This window comes from Pseudopipra pipra, chromosome 1 (assembly GCF_036250125.1).
Source record: "Pseudopipra pipra isolate bDixPip1 chromosome 1, bDixPip1.hap1, whole genome shotgun sequence".
In the NCBI taxonomy this organism is placed as follows: domain Eukaryota; kingdom Metazoa; phylum Chordata; class Aves; order Passeriformes; family Pipridae; genus Pseudopipra; species Pseudopipra pipra.
In genome coordinates this window covers 110,030,553-110,056,483 of record NC_087549.1, presented here as the reverse complement: position 1 = coordinate 110,056,483, position 25,931 = coordinate 110,030,553, and the positions used below count along the sequence as shown (strand labels likewise).

At 34.9% G+C, this 25,931-nt stretch overlaps 1 protein-coding gene across 14 annotated transcripts in view; it reads left to right on the top strand.

Annotated features, from left to right (window-relative positions):
• Positions 1–25,931, top strand: part of ULK4 (unc-51 like kinase 4) — a 227,206-nt gene that overhangs the window by 108,586 nt on the left and 92,689 nt on the right. For 13 of the 14 annotated variants that reach the window (XR_010434258.1, XR_010434260.1, XR_010434256.1 and 10 more), the window contains one exon: positions 3,822–3,870. The exons of the other annotated variant lie outside the window; for it this stretch is intronic. Coding sequence is in view for 5 of the 13 variants with exons in the window: in XM_064670861.1 (XP_064526931.1) it covers positions 3,822–3,870 (49 nt within the window). In the remaining 8 variants the exon portion in view is untranslated. The remainder of the gene's footprint in view (positions 1–3,821; positions 3,871–25,931) is intronic. 14 annotated transcript variants of the gene reach the window in all.

The window sequence follows — 25,931 nt, the reverse complement described above, 5'->3', positions numbered from 1 at the left end:
ACAATAGTAGTTAATCTATAGCATAATCACATGCATATGAAATTTTATCATCTTCAGGTATTTTCTTTGGATTTCTTTGTCTGATCTGGCATTTACCACTTAATTTGATGCCATCATCTTATGGTGGAAAAGAAACACACTACTTCATAAATTCCTAGAATATTGTCTCCTTTAGCTGTGCCTTTGCAATCTGAACAGTCATGGCTATTTTTTAAGACCCCTTATCAGGTGTCGTTATACATTCTGAAAGCTCAAGCATACTGTATCAACCAGCTGACCAAATTCTTCAAAAATTTCTTGTGGATTTGACATTTCATCCCTTTACAATGAATGTCTCGGTTCTTGCTTTGTCCATGTCCACCAGTTCTGTTCTTCAGAATAATTTCTACTCATTTGTTCAGCTTACAATGTCTGTAATAACCCGTTTTTCACACACCCTCACCCAACTTTTCTCTAAAGCTTATATCTGATAACATCACATTTTCTGTCTTTTAAATTTTTAAGGAATTACACCTGTAACAAAAAGCCTTTGGTGTTCAGTGTCCTGCAGTAGGTCTGTGTTTTGAAAAAAGGTAATTTAGGATATCTTAGAAAAGCAGATCTTGCAAATTGTTGGAAAGCAAAATTGGAGGTGTAATCTCATTCTGAAAATTGTTAGTATATTAAAAATTCAGATTGTACTGATAGCAAGTCTTATAAAATCAGATGACCAGTTATTTTGAACCAGTTGTTTATTTATACATAGATTTAAATGAGAACATATTTGGTATTGTTATTTAGTATTATGATTTGCTTATGTGTATTGTGATGATTCTGTTTCTTTCCCAAACAGAAAAGAATTTATATTTCTGTTTATATAAAATATAAATTTTCTAAAAGTCTATAAAGAACCAAACTACTTTTAGTTTAAAATATGAACATTCTATGAAATAAATTCCATAGCTAAACTCCTTTTTCACTGGCTTTAGGACATTTCCTTTGTAAAACTATGTAAGATAGCAATGAAGGGTGTGATAATGTCACTCTCTCTCTTCAGCACATATACGCAAAGTTGGGATAAATCAGCTTTAAGCTTTGTCTTAATACAATGTTTGAGGTGACTTTATGCTTTAGTTAAATTATGTGTATAATTTTCTTTAGAGGCTGCAGCTTTTTTTTGCTTCAGTCATAAAGGTTTGCAGGTGACCTTTAAGAACAGCCATATTAGCTCTAGTTTTGTTTTAGCTTATCTCAGCAGAAAGTAAAGCTGACTTTGTAATGCTGTAACAATCGGGACTGCTTGCAGTTTTTGGAAACAATTGTTTCATAATTTACCCTTTACCACAAAAGCATTTTTCTAGGTTTTTCCTAAAATAGGATTGCTTAGCTATTCTTGGTATTTGATTGTGTTTTACTGCTAATGTGTTCACAGTTTAAATGCTGCTTATGTAGCAAAGTGAGCAGCTTTTGCTGGGGTAAGTAATTCCAATAAGCCCTAAGCACAAGTAGGTTTGTGCTGGCAAAACTTAATTTTGTCAGTACAAATACTGTTACAGTTGTTGCTCTTTTTGGGATTCTGTGGTGTTTAAATGGCATTTTTAATGTTCAGTATTGTTATACCCACATCAGCAAAATTCTGTTTTACAGGCATGGCCTAAGCTTTTCATTTAACTCATAGATTTGGCTCTGGTAATGAACCTCAAATATAATAAGTCTTACTATCTGCAATGCTGGGACTCTCTTATGAACTGGCTGTGTCCAAGGTGCCATAACTGTCTATTAAAGAGTTACTAGATTGCCCAGAGGAGAACAGCTTTCATGTTCTCCTGACCTATGGAAGGAACTGTTTTTTTTCCACTGCATATGGATTTTTTTTCACTTCGACTTAATAAGAAGAGAAATTGTCCTTAAATTCAAGCTTCTAAGCTTAGAAATAATGAGTTTCTTTCCTTACATAAACTCTTTTCTCTCTACTGGGTGTAACATTTCTGTATGTAAGAAAAAATAAACACATTTGTGTGAACAAGGCTATTACTTAATTTTGTTAAATGTATATATATAAGTGCATAAAATGATACCGGTTTATTATGTTTTGAACAATTTAGTGGATGTGTTTTACTCATCTCTAGGTCCACGTGCCAGTGGTGTACAGTGCAACAGATCTTCCTATACTAATCCCCTGCTCCCTCCCCAAACTCATATAGATTCTGTATCATAGAATCATTATTACGTTTAGGTTAAGGCAAGGATCAGAGAAATAGGAAAACAGTAAGAAATAGTAAACCATTATTCATACATAATGCACACATCTGCATTACTCAGAAGTAATTCTTAGTTCTTCGTAGATATGGTTGTTCTCTTAGTGTGGCTTTTATTCCTTATTGTATTTCCTTTACATGATGTGATTTCAGCAAATGTGACCAACCAGAGCTTGAGAGGTGACATTAATCTCAATGAAGCATCTCATTCTTTTATGACCCTTGGATGTTTGTTCTAGCTCCCTATGAATTTTTTCATGAAGTTCATAGAGGAGAATGTTACATTTCTTTTAGCCACTTCAATTCACAGTATAGTACTTTAGCTTACCCTATCCAGAAAAATAATACCTTCTCTTTTCTTACTGGACATGAATAAAAACTCTGAAATTGAACTATGTGATTTCAGGAATATGTAAGTTCTTTTTAACAAATAGTTTACCAAACAGAATTAATCTGATTACTGTTGTACCAGAAGCTGGTATAGAGTTTTACATAGTAAAGCTTCAAACATGAAATTCGATGCTCATCTTAGTCAAATATAACTCATGTTTCTTCACAGAGAACAATATAATATAACTTTGTGTTTTTAACTGACACACTTCTTGAAAGACAATTTTGTAGTTTGTTGTATGGAGAGATCCCAGACATACTCTCTGTGTTTGAGTTCTGTGTTTATTACACGACTCATAATACAGTCTTAAGTGTATCACAAGGCTAAACCTACCAGTTGCTTATGAATCACTTCAGTAATGTTATACTGACACAAGAGAAAATTTTCAAAACATACAATTTGATGTTCTCTGTCATGCTTGGTGAATAGGCATCTAGTATAGTGTATAAGAGGGGGGACAATCATTCTTCAAACTAGACAATATAATACAGTTAAGCATATGTAATCATATGCTTCATATGTCATAGTGTGAGAGACATGCTTTACTGATAAATATAAAGTGTTTTGTGTTCTAAGAGTAGAAAATACTGCATTAATGTAAAGTATTACTGATTTTTGAGAATATTCTTCTTTCTTATAAGCATATACATGCTGGTTTGTATCTGATTTTGAAATGCAGGAGAATATAGCTAACTTCTGTAGGGCCACCACTGCTCAGCACTTTCAAGAGAGTTGGCTGACAAAAGTATCATATAGAAATATGTTAAACCCAAGAAGCTAGTAAAAATAGCATACTTTAGAAAAACACAGCATCTTTATGATTCTATTATGTGTGCTGAGTCTATTAATTAAGTTAGTTAATGGTGCACTCTGTTTCATAGTATGTATAGTGCTATACTTATGAATTTTTATTAATTTCTGCCATTAAAAAATATTAACTTAATTACTGTTCCACTCACTTGAATCGCATCAGTGAAGCAGACCTGGAAGTAATTTCCAAAACAGCCTGACATTGCTGTTTCTATTTAATATCTGAAGTGGAGCTCATTTTTGTTGAGAGCTAGTCTAAAGCTAAGGTTCTGGGTCATGGATTTTGGAAACAACTATTCTACTACTCTGTTCCTGTTGTGAGTTTAGTGTGTAAGAATTCTATTCCTCTGTTTTTAAATAAATCTTAAAATATGTTTTTACAGCCTCGTGGAAGAAATCCATCTTTTCCCAGTTCTTTTCCAAGTCATTTTGGTAAGAATAATTTTTAATATATATATTCTAATAGATAGATATAATATCTCTCAAATCATGTCAAACTAGTAAGTTTCATTAGGCATGTGGATAAAATAATAAGACATTGATAAAATCAAATGAAACAGTCTATCTAGTTTAAGTGGCCATTTATGCAGTTCTTACCAACTAATTGAAGTTTCCTAAGGATACTTTTTTAATCAAAAAACCTCCCGAAAAATAGAACAAAAGAGCTTGATCTCTAATTAGAACTATATATTTGCCCAACTGAAGCAAGAAATGCTGAGGAACTTGCATTTTATTAAATAGTATCAAATACAAGTTTGATGGTCTCAATTCCTACTATTTGACTTTGGAATTTCTTTCAATATAAAGTATCAAGGATAAGATTTTGGATAGTCACATGCGAAATTTCCATCCCTAAATAGGATCTGCCACTTATAAATGTCAGGAAAACTGTTGATGATTTTATTTCTCTGATAAGTTGCAAAACAAATATGTTAATGAAGAAGATAAACGTTTAGACTGCTTTGGAATCTGGGTACTGTGCTATCCATTAACCTTCTCATTGCTAAATTCCACAGTCTCTTATTTATTTTTTTCATCTTTGTGTTCATGAAGTTGCATCAGGTAAGTGTCCTGTCATGTAAGCATGCTCCTGATGAATACTAAATATCTGTTATAAATAAATCTGCATAATTTATGCAGTGTGGGCATGTTGCATACTTGCTTTTGCATCATTCCTGAAATTCAGTCTTTTTCAGATGATGTTCATAAATGTGATTCTGAATCAACTTTGATATTCCTTTCTTAGGTTTAATTATTTTAATCTTCACTCTTCCTTTGCAGTGATTTATTTCACTGCCTGTCATTTTGAATCTCTTTAATACTGCATACCCAGATAAGCCCTTTTTTATTAAAGTAACTTCTTAAGTGATGATAGATTTTTCCAACAGCATACGGAACACAAGCTTTATGACATTTTTTGTGCATATATGTACAAATCTCTTCTTGTGATAAATATTCAGAATAACAAACCCCAAGATTTTACAAATGCCAAGATTTTACAGTATTTCGTAAATAGTTTTGACCTAGGATGAGTACTACTTTTAGGTAGTAATAAAAGAAGAACATAGTAGAATATGGAAGCCAGATGTGTCATATTAATCCTTAAATATTGAATTAATGTTTGAAATGTCCTTCGGTGCTAGAATCTTGAAATTTAACTTCCTATATATATATATGTTAGTCTATAGCTATGAGTATTTGAACGTGGTTATGATCTCTAGAAGTATTCCCAGATATTGAAAAAATTTTTATCATGTATCTGTAGTCATGGAATTTAAAATGTGTGTATGTCATACCATGTAAGTAGGATGAGTTAGAGCCAGCCATAAATGCTCCCTCCTGACCTCCCCACATGCAGTTTGACCTCATGAGTTCTAGAAATAGTATGGGGTTTTTTAGGGAGAAAAAAGCAGTTCAGCTCAAAATTGTCTGCAATTCTGTGAAGGTTTCACAACTCTCTTGAACCCGTATAGCTCTCTTTGAGCTTATGGTAAAGAGTGGTGAGGGGGAAATCTTGTAGCTTTTAGGGAGAAAAAAATTTCCCCCTTCAATATGCTTTGTTCTGAGAGAACGCCTGAAATTGCTTCGATTGCCATATGCAGCATTCAAGCTTTAACAGTACTGTGGCTGTCAGCTGTGGTCTTGTTTGGCTCAAGGGATGTGAGATATGACACCCAAAACAATAAGGAGGGTGGCAACCTGTTCCCCTGTTTTCCCTACAGAAAAGTAAATTCAGCAAAGGAAGGTTAGGCAATTAGTAAAGCTTGGGAGCCAGGACTAGACAGACTGGAAGAATTAATCATTAGGCTGTTTTCCTCATAAACAGAGTGGATTGAACAGAACAGATTAGCAAACTCCTTCATTACAGGTTTCTGAAATGTTTTTCATAGTCATATGGATGAAGGGAGTTGCCTATAATTTGCTTCTCATTATTCTCCATAACCTAGTCTTTGTCTAGGTTTGTACTTCTGTTTGTTTCGAGAAACAGTACAAATAGAAATGTTGAACTCTGTACCTAGAATTATACCAGACCGTGATCTATTGAATTTGAATTATGCTTCAGAGTCAATATACTATTTTATACTGACAGTAAGTTAATGTAGAGGTATTGCTATCAAGTTCAAGGAATATCACTAGTACTGCGTGATTTCTGTGCCAAGACTGAATATCCAATGTATATTTTCTATGTATCATTAAGTATAGTTCATATTATTAGCTGTGATGTGACTGACAGGACATTGACTCTGTTAGGCTCTGAAGGGAAATATTGTGGGCTCAAAATTTGAAAGTATCTCCAGGAGCAGTCTTTGTTTCTAGGCTACGATCAAAGTGGAATTGAATGTACTAGCTTTAATCTAGCTATCTCAGTAGCAAGGCTGTGATGGCTTGCAGATACTGAGCAGTTTACAAGAAATAGGTTTTAATAGGACTGCTTTTCCCTGCTCATCAGCGTAGAGTTACACTACCTCTTTTACTCAATGCTACTCTATGTTTTGGTCTAAGCAGTAACACTGAGATTTGGCAATTTTTTATTCTCTATCATCTCACTGAACCAGTTAGATCTCTAAATTCAACTAAAGCACATGAAATGTATCCTTTCATAAGATTTATGTTATAATTGCCAAACAAAAAGAACTGGATTAGTGAAAAAATCTGTTGCTGTCTACCTTAAGAGTTTTCTAAGAGAATAGCCATTATTTATATAACATATTTATATTTACCTGAGCTAGGTTTTAGTTAGTGATCTAATTAGTAAGAGGCTTTAAATAGAGTTCCAGTTCCCCTGGAAACCCTCAGCACTCATTTATCTCTCAACAGTTAGTTGCGTTTAGGAAATACGCATTAATGGTGGACTTTGTGAGTATGTGAGGACCTGTATAGAGTTCTTGGTTATAGAATTTCAGAGGGGAATTTCATGTTACACCTGAATGGAAATTAATTTCATTGGTACCATGATCCCAGATCCTAGTGCGAGCAGTTATGTAGATTATGAGTAGTTCTACGAAGCAATATGAAGGTATGACTGTAATACGAGTGGACATTGATCTTGCTATAATGTCTAATGTGGTCAGCGATAATGTAGGGATGCGTATTTGTGGAGAAAAGGAGATATATTGACAATATACGAGTATTTTCAGGACAGTAAGTGATCGAAAAGCAGAAGAAAGGTTGGCATCATAATGTACAAAAATTAAAAGATGCAAACTCCTCTTGATAACAAGATTAAGAATAATGAACCAAATTCCATGATTATGTAAATGATGCCAAAAGTTGGGTTGATATAAGATATAAATATAAAATGCTACTGTTGATGAAGAAAGGATTGTAGCAGAAGAAGTTACTGTGGGATATGTTCCAGGTTTTATTTTCTTGCTGCCTTTTTCTACTACATCCTTAGTATTCTGTTTTGAATATGTTTTACTATGTCAAACCTGTCATCTGTCTGCAGGATCAGTTTATGATATACAAAATATTCTTTTTTATTATTATGTTATAATTCTGGAATGAGGTTAATAAAGGATTTGGAAGTGGTTTACTGCCATATTTGTAAATTATGGCTATTCATATTTTAGATTGCTACCAAGATTTTCACATTGCTGAGTAGCAAGCAGTGAAATTGGCATAAATGTTATTCTCTGTTCTATGTTACTTTCTAAGTTAGGGCAATATCATAAATATTACCTGGTCTTCCTTTAGAGATATCTGAATGTAAGCTGTTGCACAGAAAAGAAATTCTGTGTAGTTGGTGAAATTGTATTTTTTTAAGTTTTAAAACTAAAGCTAATGATGCTTGTGATTAGGAGCTCAGTGCTACCCTATTTTTAAAGCTCACTAGTCAATTGTGTGCTTATCCTATTAAAATCTCTGGTGTAGCTTTTAATCACACCAGCATGTCACAGACTTCAGTTCTTGCTGTAAAATGTTTTTTTTTACAAAGTTCTGTATTTTAATGGCCTGCTAAAATTTAAAGATATATTGTTTTAATAAAAATTATATTGTAGTAAGATTGAAAGATATTGTATTTATTAGTAAATACCAGCAATCAATGGTAGATAGTATCTTAGTATCTAAACTATAAATATAAAAATATAGTGATTATTTTATTTATATTGCTATTCTGTCCTTAGCACAAAAGAATGGACAACACGTTTCTAACTCTTGCAAGTGTTTGTAAGCCACCCAGAGTGGGTACTTGAAACAATAGAGTAGGAAACTCTTATTCTTATATTCTGTAAGAGAGTACAAATATCTGCTGCTGAATGAATTTCTTCTGCTGCTAATGAATTTCACCTTTCCTTACTGCTTTTAGGGGAAAGCTGTATTTGTAAGGTATCTGAAATTATATTCTAAGATGAATATTTGTGGCTTCTACAGGATGAGCATTAGTTATAGTTAGGAAACTTAAATGTATCCATAATTAGTATCTCCATGTTTTTTTCTTCTTGTGCACATACTTCCTGAAATTTATATTTAATAGTCAGATTGTATACTGTGACAGTGTATGTAAACCTGCTGTGACAGATTAGGAATATAATCTATGAAGATTTCTGAAAGTGGAAATGCCAAAATCCTATTTTAATTGGTGGTTTATAAAGCAAAATAATTGCTTTTTTGAAAGAGATTTAATATTCAAAGATGAGTTAAGGAGAAACAAGTGAAAAAGTGTTGGAATATCTTAGAATTTATGTATTTGAAATGAAATTGAAATTACGAGATACCATTTAAAGAAAAAAAATGTAATGCAAGTGTAAAATTTGCTATGAGTAGAAGAACACCTTAACAATAAGAATGGTTTCAGTCTTTTTCAAATGTCAACACTTAGTAAGGTATTGCATTTATTCTTCTTTATGCTAACTCAAATTAATAGGAGTGTTTCTAAAGACCAAAGAAGAAAAGGTAGTAGAGTACAGTATGTTAATTTCCAATTTTCAAGGAATAAAATATGGCTCCTCTGGTAAAAATGTTGGTTTTTTCATTACTCAGTTGACTTGCTTAAGCACTTTTAGTTTAAGGATGAGATTCCTGAGACTACTTATTTCTGTTAATTGCTGACATGAAAATTGTGTATACCTAAAAGAGATAAGATTATACATCAGAATGTATAGTCCTGGAGATAAAGATGTCTAAGTGGAATTCTCCTGAGAACTTTTTAGCATGAAGCAGAATCTTACTAAGAGAAAGTTTTCCTTTCAGAAACAGATTTTTTTGTTTTGTTTTGCTTTGTTTCAGTAATCTTTCAGTCAGGAGTTTCTGAGGAGGGTTTACACATATAAATGTTCAATTAGTGTTGAATCGGCTGTTAATCTGTTATCATCAGATGTTCTCTGCAATCATTAACACTGTACACAGAATGAATTCTTAACAGTTTTGTTTTATTGGTGTGTAGCTCATGTTTTTAACATATGACAACAAAACTACTAGAAGCTAAAATGCATGGTATAAAAGCAATTTCTGATTGTGATTAATAATGAGAACCCATGGTATTTGATTTGTTTCCCTGGATACTGTTAAGTGATATGTAGTGGTTTTGCATATGGATAAAGCAGTCACGGAACTAGAGATTTTCTGAAGTTGGAAGGGACTAAGAAAGATCGTAGTGTCCAACTACCTGCTTCTTGCAGGACTACCTAGAAGTACGTCATATGACTAGAAGTGTCATCCAGATGCTCTTTGAACTCTGTCAGGCTTGGTGCCATGACCACTTCTCTGGGAAGTCTGTTACAGTGCTCAGCCACCCTCTCAGTGAAGAATCTTTTTCTTATATTGTCTGAACTTGCCCTGATGCAGCTTTATTCCATTCCCTCATGTCTTGTCGATGGTCACCAGAGAGAAGAGATTAGCATCTCCTCTCTGCTGCCTCACTTGAGGAGGTTGTAGGCTGTGATGAGGTCTCCCTTCAGCCTTCTCTCCTCCAGGCTGAACAAACCAAGTGACCTCAGCTGCTTCTTGTGGGTCTTGCCCTTGAGACTTTGCACTATCTGGGCAACCCTTCTTTGGACACACTCTACTAGTTAGATGTCCTTCTTATATTATGGTGCCCAAAACTGCACACAGTACTCCAGGTGAGGCTGCACCAGTGCAGAGCAGAGCAGGACAATCACCTCGATCGACCGGCTGGTGATGCTTTGCCCGATGCCCCCCCGGACACGGCTGACCCTTTGGCTGCCAGAGCACTGCTGACTCGCATTCAACTTACCATTGACCAGGACCCCCAGCTCACTTGCCACAGGGCTGCTCTCCAGCCTTTTGTTCCCCTCTGAAGAGGTCAACTAAAGTTTCCTTTGCACAGGCATTTTCCTACAAACAATGGGAGAAAGATTTGATTTTTTCAATATCATTGTAACATGTACTAGGCTTTCAACGTTTGCTGTTATCACAGAGCTTAAGGCTCGTCTGTGCTGCAGTCAGTGTGTGGCAACAATTCACAAAGTTGTCTCTACCTAACTCTGAGCTAGTAGCTTCATTAACATTTGTAATGTGGGCACACCAACAGAGGGCTTACAAAGTGCAGAGCTTAATAAATACTTAGACAGCTGCTGTAGCCATCCTGGCTTAGGTGCCCTAGCAAGTTCAAAGTAAAGGATATCTTCACGCTTAATGTGTGGATGTCCTCCCATACTTGCAGAAGACCACTGTAGTTTGAAGAAATCTCATGAAAGGACTGGAACAGGAGTGTTAGAAGTGATGGGAACATCACAGGAATGTAAGAATGATAAATTCCTTAGGATTTAGAAGATATTCAAGTTTTGGTATGAGAAGCACTGTATAAATTTTAAGTAAATGTGGGCAGCCTATTTTATGACTGTATGTCTGTGTAGATTTATCCCCAGTAGGACAGCTGGTGGAAAAAAAAAAAGTGTTTGAGGAAGTAGAGCCATCCTTTAAATCATTTTAATATTATAAATTAATATTCTGCATAATAAAATGGGTTTTAAAAAAGAAAAAAGCATGTCCTTCTATCATTCTCTTTCTTATCTAATAAACTATTTTGAACTAGTGCTTCTGTTAGTGATGGGAGTAAAGTTATTTACAAAATCACCTGGAGCTCCACTTCTGAGAGAAAAATTGAGTCCACAGCATTTGTGACAGCATTATATTCTTTTATCGGAAGGAAATTCAGCTATTTGCATCTTAAAGGAATTGCTTCCTATTGCTAGACAGTAATATTTTAGTGTGTATGCTACATAACTATTTTTTTTTATTTTATAATCAGTGCTAAGGGACATAAGAAAACTCATGTATAAACAATATTTTTATGTGTTTCTTGGTAGATTTTTTTTTATCCTGTCCCAGAACTTGAAAATTGTACAGACAATAAACATGAGTCTAAAAGACAGTAATAAGGTTTTAAAGCTAGGTATAACATACTGGATAAGAAAATCACAAACAAATAGTGAAGTGCATAGCTGTATTCTTTGCAGAAATAGTGGCCATAATTACTGCTGATACTAGAACACATTTCTAAGTTTTACGATGCCGTGACTGTTTTCCATCTCTTTGGTCTCACTCTTCATGTTATATATTACCAGTCTTCAATAAGCACTCAAGCATACTGTTTTGGTGAAGGTGTTTTTTTTAATAAACATTTCTTAAGTAGTCTGGAGTGGATGGTCATTCTGTGTCTTACCAGTTGTCTTTTGAATGAAAATATTCTCACAATTTCAAAGAAAAAGTTGTCATGAACTAACAGTCGTTATTCCTTGCATGGCAGATCTCTGTCTTTATCATGTCATTGCTCTGACTGTGAAGCAACTTCACAGTGTTGCTTCAAAGTGACATAGAGCCCGCTGAGGCCTCTGGTCTTTTTGCATGTTCTGTTGATTGGGACAAACGGAGTGTTACAGGGACGCATGGTGACGATGCAGTTTAAACTCTGTTCAAAACAATTAACAAGTAACTATAATGCTAATATTTATCCAGTGTTATGGTATGAAAGGCAGTGGTATGATCCCTTCAGGGACTGACTTGAGATCCAACACAACAGTTGTTTAATTCTCCACACCTGCAAAGGGTAGAGCCTCTGCATAGTACCATGTGCTGGCCCTTGGATGTTGCTCCAAATCCATTAGGTTTGTCCTGTATTTAGAGGATTACCTGTTGTCCTTTGGACCTTGCTGGATGCTGATAGTTGGCACTTCCCTTAAACCCCTCCAACTACAAACCAATAGTGGTTATTCTGAGCAACTTTTAAAAGTTAGTTTTTCTTGGAAGGCTAAGCTTGTTTGGAATACAGAATTTGTTCAAATACTGCATTCAGAGAAGAATTTTAAATATATTGTAAAAGGGTGTAATAGTGCTTACCCTGAACATTTGACATCTTGGAACAAGCCCACTGAATGTACTCTCTGATGCTCGAGGGCCTGGAGCACATGGCAGACATGGAAAGGCTGAGAGAACAAGTTTCATATGACCTTTGCAAAGAAGTCTTGGGGGGATCTTATTCCTGCATGTAGCTATCTCATGGGACACTACAGAAAAGAGGAAACCTAACTTGTCTCAGCAGTCCAATATGGAAAGGCAAGAGTGTGAATGAAATTTGGAAGATGGGAAGTTCCAGCTTTATATAGAAAGAAACTTTTTGCTGTGAGGAGGGTGGTGAAACACTAGAACCAGAGATGAGAGAGGTTGTACGATCTCTATGCTTGGAGACTTAACACTCATCTGGATGCAGCTGTGAGTCAGCCTGCTTTGGCAGGACTGCTTTGAGCAGGGGGCTAGACTACAGAACTCCAAAGGTGACTACAACCTTATGTCATTCTGTCATTGTCCCAATCCAGTCCATCTTCCTAAAAACCAATCAACTGAACAAAAATTACCCAACACATTATTTTCCTAGTATAGTAGCCACCGTTTACTGAGCCCTGCCTGTAGTTAGATACGTTAACTCCTCTAGGTTAGCGTCCAAGTCAGTAGTGTTTCTGATTTCTTTGTCTATTTTTTGCTTCCTAACAATTTGTATGCTTTGACCTTTAAGTAAGCAAGGTGGATGTACTGAAGTGGCAATGCTTATTCAGCTGGCTTGGCTCCTCTCCCATTTCTTCCTTATCTGAGGCATCTACATTTTATACTGCATGAGGGTCGTGTTTTATGAACCAAATCCAAGACAGACTGTAGGTCAGGGTTGAGTGGTTGGATGTATAAAGTCACTGAGTGTTTCTGCCAACTTGTTTTGTCTCTCAGTACATTTAAACATTATGCAAGGTGCCTTAAATATGAGTCTTGTGGGTTTTAACAGTGTTCTGAACAGATTTTTTTTTAATTTCGTGATTGGGAAATTTGAATATTTTTGTGGAGAATTTTCCTTAGTGATTATATTTTTCCTTAAAAACAGTGAAGCTCTGACCTTTAAGGGAACATTCTAACTTTAGCTTTGCACATGACAGGAAAAGTTAAAGCTATTAGAATTTATTTCTTGGAAAACTGGAAGACTTTCCTCTAAAACAAAATGGAAAACAAATGCACTTAAATGTTAACTAAGACTTTTTAATTCTGGGACCTTTAGAACAGATAAGATTTGTAGAATATTTGAAATACTTACCTAGAAAACTTTTATAGTGTTTCGGTGAAGAATCCTGTGTAAAAAAAAACAAAAACCAAAACAAAACCAAAACTGCACTTCTAAAAACATGGAAAAGACATGAAGTTTTGCTCTTATAGTGTAATCATATTTCTTTTATTTGTAATTTTAGATTGATAGATAACTTCTATTAAAATTCGCCGGTACTTCATTTAATAGTACGTTATTCTGTTTAGCCTGTTCCATCAGGAATGATTCTGTTATTTTTGCCCCAGTTTAGTCTGAATAAAGAGTTTATGACCTTTTTCCATGGTCACTGAACATTGTATCAGGAATTTCATTTTAGTTGTCAGATCAGTCTGTCAGTCTTGGGAACTTATGGCAGAAGGGTATTGAGCTTATGCTCCTTAATGATGGGTGTCACCAGGAGCAGGAGTGAGGGGGCACCTCAAGACAGCCCTAAGGCTTGGATAGGCGCAGAATTGGAGCTCGTGTTCTCTCTCAGTTTTTCTGCAAATGCAAAGTCATTTAAGATCATACAAAGTTCAGAATGCAGAGTTTCTAAATCAAGGTTTTCCCCTTCTTCAACAGTTTTGGCTTGGGTTGTTTTGAGGGTTTTTTCATGGTCATAAGACTGTTAAGCGTTCGCATATTCTTTCATCGCACTTTATTTGAGCATTTTTGATAGAAGTTTTGTGCATAACCTTCATGATCTTGTGATTATTCATGTAATTAAAATCCTCTGCAGTTTTTTTGACACTTAATGCTACTCACTTTCAGTTTAATTTGCACTCCTTTTCAAAGCAGCCCTGAAACCTGTATGTGTCTGCTGTCAGTGGTCCCAACTCTACTTATGCAGTGGTTCAAGATGTGTTGCCATTATCACTCAGGAATGAGATATCATGATTAAATAAAACCACAGTCTAATAACAACACCTGTTTAATCCTTTGTCCTGGTCAGGAGAGCACACTGAATCTTATACATTATAAGAGGAAGTATTGCAATGGTAGGCAGAAAAACATCGTGCATGTTACTCCATGTGTACATTTTGGGTTCCTCCTCTCAAAAAGTTTACCATAGAACAGTAAAAAGTGCAAAGAAAAGAGACACAGATGATCTAAGATCTGGAATGGCCCCTGTGAAAGAGATTACTCTTCCGTATGCTTTAGTCTGGAAGGTGGTGATTGAAGGGGAACTATGATCTTTACATATACACATAGCATGCAGTCAGGTGAATAGGGAGCAGTTTTGCTGTTCACTGTATCTACTAACACAAGATCTGTATTATAATAACCAAAGACAACTTGCAGTTGGGATCTTAAAAACTGACAAAAGTGATACTGTTTCCTGTAGGGCTATGTTCAGCTCTCAGCTCTGTCCATACTTGAAGTAAAAAATAGACTGGACAAATTAATGAAGAAAAATCCATTGAGAGCTATTATGTTCTAAAAATCTACTTCTGCCTCAAAGTCCTTGAGCTGTGAATTCCTAGAGGCTGAGGAGAGTGTCCTGTGTACCTGTCTTGTACTTTTAAGACTTCTTCAGTTGATGAGTGTTTTAGATAGGTTGTTTGGGTAAGTAGACTTTCTGTTAGAACTGAGTCAGATTCTGCTTTATATACTGAAAATGCATGCATGGGATTTTAGTTACTAGCTGTAGAAATTTGTCTCACCACTTCCATTTTTGTATGAGAAACCAGTTTAATTTTTTATGACTTAAACAGATTGACTTGTTTTCTGAAGCAAGTTATTTCTCAGAGAAATTAGCAAGTTAAAAATACACAACTCTGAGTCATGAGGTTAATTTCCAGTCTGTGCTGTTTATTTGGTTGACTGTGAAGAGGTTGGTGTTAGTACATGTGAGTTAAAAATTAACAGTAATTCTTTAAGAATTAGTATTTACCCAGATTCTCTGTTTATGGACAAGTTTCATAGTTCTCGATGTTTATCATAGCACATTTCTACAGTATTTTTATTACATCAAAGCTCTTTTCACTCAGTCATTATAATTAGACAATTTACCTACTTATTAGAGAAAAAATATTTGGGAGGTTGTTGGGAATAGGTAAAGGGATAATTGCACTCCTTTTTAATTAAAGATTTAACGGGCATCACCATCTTCAGAAACCACATTACTTCTCTCACGCCGCTTTCCTCCAAAGGTTCTGTGGCATTTACTGCCTTTCTCCTACATTTTAATTTAAATAATCCAACAAAAGTAGTTAATCTTCTGGATTGGTAACTGGTTCTACTGTGAATAAAATTAAACAAGTTAAATTCTTTGTCTTTTGTTGTCCATTTTCCCCCATTTTTATCAGTAAATGGTAAATCTCACGTACCATTCTTTAACATTTTTATCCCATTCTCACACTCTTGCAGTGCCCACACCTTTGACACATTTCATTTTGTTTAGTTCTTTTCCCGTAATCAGTTTGTAATTTTTGTAATATTTATATATATGTGTGTGTGTGTATATATAAAATATGCATTCATACGTGTGACATTATTTATGTTAGTAATCTCACAGTCTTTGTGACCTTGTAAGTGTTTTTCATACTGTATCATGTGACGTAAAAAAGAAGAAATGTACCTGGTGGCAGGAGTTACATGTTAGTTGACTGTGAGCAGCAGAAGAGGGAGTGAAGAGAACAGCAGCTTTGGGAAGCTGGCAGGGTTGCTCTAGTTTGTAACTGCTGCATGCCTCAGGGATGGCTGGAGTGCAGCTCTGCAGCTTTCCCTCACTTCCATTCCAACTTGGCCAGTCACTGAGTCACAGATTGAGCTAAGGGGCACATGGAGACTTGGGGAGGAGGAGGGGCTGTAGCACCATCCTACAGCAATGTGCAAATGTGTGAAACAGCAGGTGCTGCAGAAAGACAGAGATTCTTTCTAACATGAGACTTCACAAGTCTAATACCAAATTATGTCCTTTATGACCTTTAACTATCAAGTTATAGGGAGAAATCATGACCTTACCATAGTTTGTGTGAATTTTATGTAACATTTTAAATAGAACCACCTCCAATGTTTACCCAAGATGATTAATATCTAAATTTAAAGATTTATTTATTTTTGCTGTAGAAGCAATATTAAAGCAAAATCTCATTTCTTCCAAGCTTTGTGTTTGTCAGGCTGATTTAGAGCAAATTGCCAGTTTATTGTTCCTGCTAATGTAAAAACCAAGACAAAGAGAAAGCATTTAAGAGAACATGTATACAGAAGTAAATCTGGGATGCATGCTTTTCAGAATAAGATTTTGTTGATCTTATGACCAGAATTTTACTGTGACAGTATCACTGTTCTGTCAAACAGCTGAAATGCCTCTCTTAATCTCATCTAAATAAATATTGGTGTAGGAATGAGGAAGTTGCTGACTGTACCTTTATTGACCATCTGCATTCTGATGACTAAGGTACTGAGCTATTGTGTGCTTCACAATAGGGTTTGTAAAAGAATATTGAACATCCGTGAATGGTTTCTGACTGGCAGAGGGTTCCACATTAAGCATCTGAACTCAGATCACTTGTCTAGAAATTTTTCTGGTTTGGCTTCAAAAATGTATTCTTTATGCATTCCTTATGTTAATGTCTTCCTGAAGAGTTCATATTGCAGGGTGATAATTAGATTTTAGAATGTCAGTCTTCCACAAAGTAAAACAATTTAAATCTTAATATTCTACTTTCAACTTTCTGGTTTTACCTGTAGTCATTTACTCATTGTCTTATAATCTTAGTTTCTAAATATATTTTGTTTTATAAAATGTTTTTATAGGCAAGCTAAAAAATCATTGCTTTGCTAAGGAAGATTCATAGCCATATGTATGCAAACAGATTAAGCCTACCATGATCCACTCTTAGTTTCCCCACTGTAACTTTCTAATTACAATTATAACAGTAGCATCATCTCAAAGACTCAGATGAAATTTTGGTAATCTTTTCTTTTTTTTCTTCATTCCTCTTAGGTTTGTCTTTTGAGTCCCCTGTTTGTATTACAAGGTTCAGTTTCTGCCCCTTGCTTGTTTTGACCGAGTAGTTCCTTACTGATAATATTGAGTACAGGAAGCAAAATTGTGCCCTAGTACTCTTTTTCTTTCCTTTGCATATACTGAGTTCCTTTCACACTCCTGCCTACCAAACAAGATAACCTGTTCAAATATCATTATGCTAAATACAGGGAATGACATTTTTCACTGATTTCAGTTCAACTGATCGCCATAAAGTGATCCCTGTGGCAGATACTTAAGCACTGTTTGGTGGGTGACATTGTTTTCAATTTTCTGTTGCTATGTCATGTGATTTGATATGGAGTTTGGCAATAATTTAAATCTTTACAAAGAAAAACCAGATTTCTTTCAGTTACTTATTTAAGTAAAGTATCTTTTCTCCTTGGTGCATACTTTATTTGCTTGACTGAAGCAGAAAGAATGCATACAATGGTTGATAGCTCCTTTCACTATTATAGAGGGCCAAGAATTATTCTTTAAACAGTACAATTTGTTTGTTACTGTACATTCTGAAGTTCCACATTTGTTCACCCTTTGTCAAGTTCTGGAGCAGGATTTAAATTCCCTGCACGTAGCTATCTTTAGGGCTCACATCTGGATGGCACTGCAGGAGCATATTGCTGAAAGCAAGCAGGGTAGCAGTTTTGATGGTAACAATGGAGTCTGAGAAAATACTGGATGCCTGAATAAGATTCCATTAAAAAGGGGGGAGTGAGAGGGATGTCTAATGCAGTCCATTTAATGCAGAACTCTCCAGAGAGTGAAGTGGGGATTATGCCTGCTCCCTTGCTTATTAAAGACTGGTATAGAAGATGCTTGTTGGGCGAATGGTATCTCCATAACAGACACTCTAATACTCATGAATAAGTTTCTAATTATATCTTAATGATATCAGCCACAAATAGGAAAACAAAAACCTTTGTCTCCCTGAGTGGTTACCTTAGTGGCTGCAGGATTGGCAAGGTTTAGATTTTCCATCTCCTCTCACTAATCCCAGGGGACTTCATTGTGAGAAATGAGACTTGTTTATGATGGTGAATTAGATTGCTGTAAAAGGTTATTTCAACAGACAGTTGGGAAATCATAATAGAATAATTTAGTAAAAATGGGAGCTAAAGTATGCTTAATGAAACATGATTAGATTTAATTTTCCTGCTATTTCAATCATTAAAGGTACATTATCCTTTCTCAGACCTCATTTGGGCTCTTTGCCATGGACCCACTCTGAGTAACAGACTGAAACTTGCATGTTCCATTAGGATATGAAAATGCCTAATGATACCCTAGTCTCCTCTCCCTAGCTTTTGTAAAATTTCTGTTACCAGCTTTTCAGATATATTTTAGCTGTTTTCTCTTTGATCCTTTTATTCCCTCTCACATCTGTTGTATACATTTTCAGTATGAATAACTGTTCAGGGAGGATAGGTTCAATGAAATGAAGTAAAAGACTGATATAGTTACCTAATAATTGTGAAATGGCTTGTTATGAGTAATTAAAAATTGTTAATTTAGTTATTACTGGGATTCTGTGTTCTAACAAAGTAAATATTTTAATCACTTCATATGAAATATGTTTTCATGCTGTCTTAATCTGGTGGTACAATTGTTCAGGTTTTGGGGTTTTTTTTGGTTTTGGGTTTAGTTTTTGGTTTGTGGGGGGTTTTTTGGTTTGTTCATTGTTTTTTTGGTTTTTTTGGGCTTTTTTGTTTGTTTGTTTGTTTTGAGTTGGGTTTTGTTTTATTATTTATTATTTTTCTTTATCCTTTCCTTTTAGAGTGCCATGACGCATTGTGTGCCATCACATATGGGCTAAAATTTCTGTCTGTCCTCTAGTGTCAATGAGTTTAGTTCTTGATGATATTGTATGACTCTCTCTTAGCATCAAAATGCTACTTTGATCTAAAAATACCCAGCTGCTTTTCAGGCTACGATTTCATATGAGAATAAAACTGCTCTTTTTCAGTAGACAACTTGGGCAGAGCAGCAGAACATTGCTGATAGGAACTGGTCATGGCTCCACAGCTTTCAGGACCCCAGTGTGTTGGCTGAGGGAGGAGATATAGGGGTTTCATGATGTTATTCCAATTTGGCTGTAGGTTTCACTGAGAAAGGCTTCTTTTGTTCAGGGTGAATTTTCAGCCCAGAGTTCCATGGGAGACAGAGGAGAAAGGCAGACCTCAGGGTAGCCCGTGGCACGTTAATCAGAATGCTTTAGGGGAAGGGCCCAAATGCAGATCCCAAGTTCAGTATCACCCAGAAGGAATGGCTGACAAAGGGTTTCTAAAGCTCAGAATAAGTATTTTGGCTACTAAGCAAGATGCTTTACTAATATGTCTCACCATCTCCTGCTGAAGTCGCTTTGGTTTGTATATATTAAATTTTCCTTGTAATGAAGCCTTCTGATGATCTGGGCTTTCACTTAAACTGAGGAGAAGTAAAACAGCTTAAGTCCTCTACATTTCCTGTGAACCAGTGTGGGGTACAGGTGGTATGAGAATCTAGAGAGCGTGTCAGTGTGCACTGGGAATGTTTTTTTAAAGTCTTAAGTTTTTGAGGAAATGTGAAGTCTATCTCTGTTTTGAAACAGCGTAGAGTCTCAAGTAATTTTTCAGTGGGGCTAGAATAGTTTCATTTGAACTCTGTAAGTAACAGTTAAAATAATTTACAAGAAAATGTGTGTGTATGTATATTCATGTGCGTGTATATATATTTAACATATCCTGTATTCCTTTTGAAGCAATAGACATAAGTTCTCATATAATTGTTTAGTATCTGTTTGTTACTGAAATGAGTTATATGAGGGGTAAAAAACCATCACTTTTTAGAGGCTTGAAGGTGCTGTGTTACACTATACTAGCACTGGAATCTCCCATGTTTCCAGGCAATAGTTGCCTTAACAGTGGTGAAAAGCAGGAAGATTTGAATTGAACCTATGCTCGGGAAAAAACACATATTGATGACTGGAATGTATCTCTGTCATTAAGTGGAACTTGTTTTTGTAACCTATAGCAATTTTAAACCTCATTTCTTAATTTCTTGAATAAATATGTAAGTATCTAAATAGAAATGACTAGGAGAAGAGATGGGGTGAGACTATGAAGAAAACTATAATAATGTATTTGAAAATTACCCTGGAAAGATGTGCAAAAAGAAAAATGCTGTTTAACATTTTATTAATAATAGTAATAACAAAATGCAGTGTAACTTCCTCTATCTTTGAAAAAGAAGTAGGACTTGCTTAGAAGAGCCTCCAATCTTGCTGTTGTTAGCCATTCTTGATTGTCTTTGATTCACCTGTTAATCTCCTAAGAAAATGGCATAAATTATGAGTGAGATCATATGTAACAACAAGAGGTATACTTACTTTCAAGTCATAGCATCTGATACTGTTTTGTAAATGCTTATGAGCAGCAGAATTGGTTTCCTTTCCTTGTATTCTTGTAGATCTGAGTTAAGCTTTTCAATTTTAAGTTGTACCTTTGCTCTTCTTTGCGATGTAGGAGTTGACTTCAGAACAGGTGACAGTAAGAGTTAGATTCACAATAGTAATTTATTAACACATACAAATTTATTATAAATTTATTTATTATAAATACTTTATTATAAAAATATATTTATTACCAACCTTATTATTAAAAATTTCATTGTTTATAATTAAATATTATAAACATTATTATTAAAATTATTTATTATAAACCTCATATTGCAAGTATATTTTGCGTAATAATAATTACTATTTTTGCTGCTCTTGTTAGCTGTCATTTCTTTCTCCATTTTACTTCCTTCTCTTCAGGCAGACTGTTGCTAGCTAAAGAAACAGTTGCCTTTCAATATCAGTAAATTCTAGTGGCTGGAAGATATAATTCCTGTGACTGATGTTGCATTCATGCTGTCAGTATTTTATAGAGCCAAAATGGGGCTGTCATTTCGTAAGTATGTTTCTGAAATACATACTTGAAATATGACCTCCTAAAGTGAACTTTTCATAGGGTCACATGTACAGATAGAGCAAATATCAAATGTAAAGCAGGACAAAAACAAATAAAAGAATAAAAAATCATGATGAAATTTAAAAATACTGGTTTTGTCTCAGAACAACATAACCAAGATGTCTATTCTGTCTCTGGTTCTGCCACCACAGAGAACTTTAAAAGCAAACTCTGTAGAGTCTGGAAACTGCAGCAACGTCCTGGAAGAATTTAAGCAAGGAGAAGTTACAGTCATTTAGCCTTGAAGTTCTGTCTTTATAGTCTCTAGATTTATTTATTTTTTCTTTTTAATTTTTCATCTTGACTGCATGCTGTTTCTTGTGGTAAACAGTAATAAAGCAAAATCATGTTAACCTTGCAGAGAATTTGATTAAGGAATGGGGTTGGTGACTTGTTTGTTGGACACCAAGTTAGGCTGATGAGTGATTTGTTATCTCTGTGGGAGATTTTTGGATAACAGTTAGCTTCCTTCCTGTTGTGTCTACAAGAGAAAGTGTGGTTTTAGTATTTACATAGAATAAGTAACTGTACTTTTATTATCTTTTTGGTTTTCTATTTGTTGGGAAGTTGTCTGACTATAAATACAAACTGCTCCTTTCAAATGTGGTTCTTAGTATCAGACTTCTTTCTCTGAGAGCAGTGAGATTTTTTTGTTCGCTATAGGAACACCATATTTTTTAGACCTGGATTTCAGCAGTACTTATTTTTGTAAACTGGCATTAAGAGACATACCAAATGCTTCAAGTCTTATTTAATTAAATATGTGTATCAAATCCACTTAGGAGAATTTTAATTGCTGTGACACACACACATAGTTAGGACTACTCTGAATCCTAACCTTGCCTTCAAATTTTTAATCTTTGCCCCAATATCATAGTTCAGTTTTGTTCAGACCATTGATTTCACCTCAGCTACTTTTATTCTTGGACTTCATATACACAGCGTGGCATAAGAAGAAAACACATTCATCTTCAAGTTCCTGAATAAGTGCCAAGATAACACTGTGATACATGGAGTATGAAAGTGTGTTTGTGTAATACACATACTGTTTATCAGGGAACATTAACTTGAGATAGAGTTGAGAATAGAGATTATATACCACTAATTTATAGAAGAAACTTTACAAAGATAGTTTACCCATAAACCCCATTCCTATAGTTCACAAAGATACTATAATAATATACCAAAAGTATTTTTTGTTTCCTGGATTTGTAAATATTTAATAAGGTGATTATGATAAGGATTTGCTAATGTTATGGTCCTTAATTAACTGATTTAAAAAAACCAAACAAACCAACAAACTCAACACATATGTGAGTCTACCATCCATTATACTTTTTTTCAGTGTTCAGTCATCTGGAAATAAAATTGCTAAAATGGAGGAGATACCCGATTCTGTAACCTTCTGCAATGTCAGAAGGAAATGAAGAGGCTGGTGATTTGAAAGTTGTTGTAATTTCAATCATGGATTGTCTTGTCTTGACCATGGATATTAAGCACAGAAAAATTATGCCAAATAAAATCTCCCTATGATATTTCTTTAGAGTACACATGAATTTTACTCCTAAGCAAAAACCCTTACTGTTTGAGAGATAATGTTTATTGAATACAGCACCACAAAACAGCACTATGTTGATGAGTAAAGTTATTTAACAACTTCTTACTTACACAGTTTTTTACAAGGTAGAGTTTTCATTTGCATCAACCAGTTCATTATTTCTCTTGCCATACCTGTCCTAGTAGGAATGTAGTTTCTTAGAGCATGATTGCTTGTCTGTCTAAGCCCATGATAGGAACACGAAAGAAATGCCCTTTCATGGGATAATAATGCTGGCTGTATTACTTCAGCACTTCTGCCAGTCTGTTCATTGAGGAATATTGTTAGTACTCCCCTGTTTCCTGCCTTGTGGTTTGGTGCCTCAGTATCAACTAGGAGAAGATGTAGCTTGCTGCTATAGGAGTAACTTGGGTGGGGAAGGGCTGGAAGATGAGTTTGCTGGGACGTCTATGGACAGTAGTATGTGCACTTCTAGCTGAATGAAGTGTTGATACCTAGTAGAGTCTAACTATTGGGTATTTTTGTTTTCTAAATGCATGTCTCTTTGGGAACATTCACAATCTCTATGAACAGGTGTCCAAGAATGAGATTAACTTAGAAAAAAGATATAAAATATAAGATGAGAATTTCCTAATGTCTTTCAGACTAGTAATTGGCTACTTAACTAATTCCTAAAATAACTAATAATAGAAATTAAGGAATAATATATTTTGAAGGTGCCAACTCTAATGAGACTATACCATGATTCTAGTAACAGAAGACTCAGCAGATGTTTCCTTTTGATTTACCAGCCCTTCACTGTTTTCAAGTTTAATTTGAATGAACTATTTATCAGCCTTCTCTGTTGCATTTACAGATTGAGTAAATGTGAATGTGTGGAAAAAAACCCAATGTATTTCAAGCTAAATAGTATTTTGGTGGTAGAAGGCATAAAGCAAGGAGTAAAAGCAAAAATATTAAACATGTAAATGTGATTTTCCTGCCACTTTTGACAACTTGAATATATCTGTCCTCAACCCAACTAAACTCTGGTAGGAAAAAGCATTCTTTCCTCATTCAGACAAACATTCAATTTCCCTGCACTTCTTTGTCAGCCCATGGCTTCTCATTCAACACATTTTTTGCCAACACCATTGAATTTTAAGGAAGTCCGTGACTAAGAAGAATAGAACATTCAATTTGACATTAAGAGGGACAATGGATATTTTTTCTATCCCTTTTACTTCTTCATAAAAGTTTAGTTCTTAGTTTTTGGGGTTTTTTTGGAAAATGTCAGGAAAGGCATTTCAATCTTGATCTTGCACACCTCAGTAGGCAGTGTAAACTGAGTCAGTATCAGTTTTTGCTTCTAAATACTGCTTTAGCAATTAGCTATAGAGACAGGGGCAGGTTCTGAGGGAGGAGAGACAGACACCCATTCCTTAACAGCTGCTGATGGATTAAAGAACACAGAGTATAGGAGACTTCTTTCCTTGTGGTGGCAAAGTGTCCTTTGCATCAAAGCAAAATCCATGTAGAAAAAAAGATGACATAATGAGTTTTTTAAGAACTAGCTTTTAATTAATGCTGAAAATGCAAGTCAGATAAGTGAATATTTTGGTATGGTGATTTTTGGCATAATGGTTGATTGTAGCTCCCAAGTGCCTTTGCAGTTCAAATGCTTCACTGCTACATGAGACTCCCCAAAGCATCTACAGATTTATGATTCTAAATATGATATCCACTGATATCAGGAAGTTTAATTGTCCAGAGTGAGATATCTATATAACTTCTTTTCCATATTGTCTCTTCAGCTGTGCACAAATTTTTCTTTTAAGGGAATTTGAATGTAATTCACAATGAATAGTTTTAATCTTTGGGAAGCTACTTGCTTGGATACTTCTTTCTGGGTAATGGTAAAATTGTTTTTATATAAAATTGCTTCTGAATGTCCTCTCTATGAAGGAGCCTCACTCTGCTTGTGAGAGGAGCCTTCTCAGGCTCCCTCTGTTAACAGAAGAGAAAATTTTCCATGAGAGTGCATTCTTTCCCTAAGGTTTTTAGGTGCAAAAGGAGAAGTGCTGAGGTTTCATTGCTGCCAGAAATTCAGGTGCAATTTTGCAGGAAGAAGAAATGTTATTGTATTTAGAAATCTGCTGCTGAATTACTTTGCAATTTATCTGTAACAGTGAATGTAAGATTGCTCATTATTTTTTTTTGTGTTGTGCTGCAAAAAAATGTATCCTGTCTTTGTCCAAAAAATAGATAAAAAATGGTCCATGAATTTCATTGAATTGGATCATGGGTTTCCTGTTGTTGATTTGTTTTTGTTTTTCAACCAAGATGACTGATTCACTGAAAATTGTCTTATAGAAACTTACATGCTAATAGCTGCTAATAGTTTTTTGGTCAAACAAATACAAAGCAAAAGGAAAGACAAAAAGGAATTCTTACTCAGAATTTGGGACTTTAAAATTTACATGTTCATTTTAAAGATGTATCGATATCTTTGAATCTTTCTCTTTTCATAGTGGTATAAACGACAAGCCTTCATATGGTTTCGCTTTTAATAACCTTGAAGATTGTCTTCCTCTAATTCTGATTTAAGTATTCTTTTCTTCATATAGTTTATAAATCTCATGTTTGCTGACATAAAACAGTTTTATAATCCTTAACTAGCTGCTTAAGTTTTCCTGTTTGGCTTAGCATGGTTTTATTCAACTTCCACAAGTCCAAAATGTGAAGTGGCCCTCTTGAAGGAGGATAAGATGTTAAAAATACTGTGCTTGTTTACTTGTCTGTTCTTTGAAGTTGTATTCTCACAGAATTTGGAAATAAAATTACAAGAGAAAGGGCAATGGCTTTATTTATATTTTCTATTCTTAATGTTTGTTATGCAAAATAAGTACTTGTATGATATTTACAGAAGCTGGTTTTCTAAAAGGA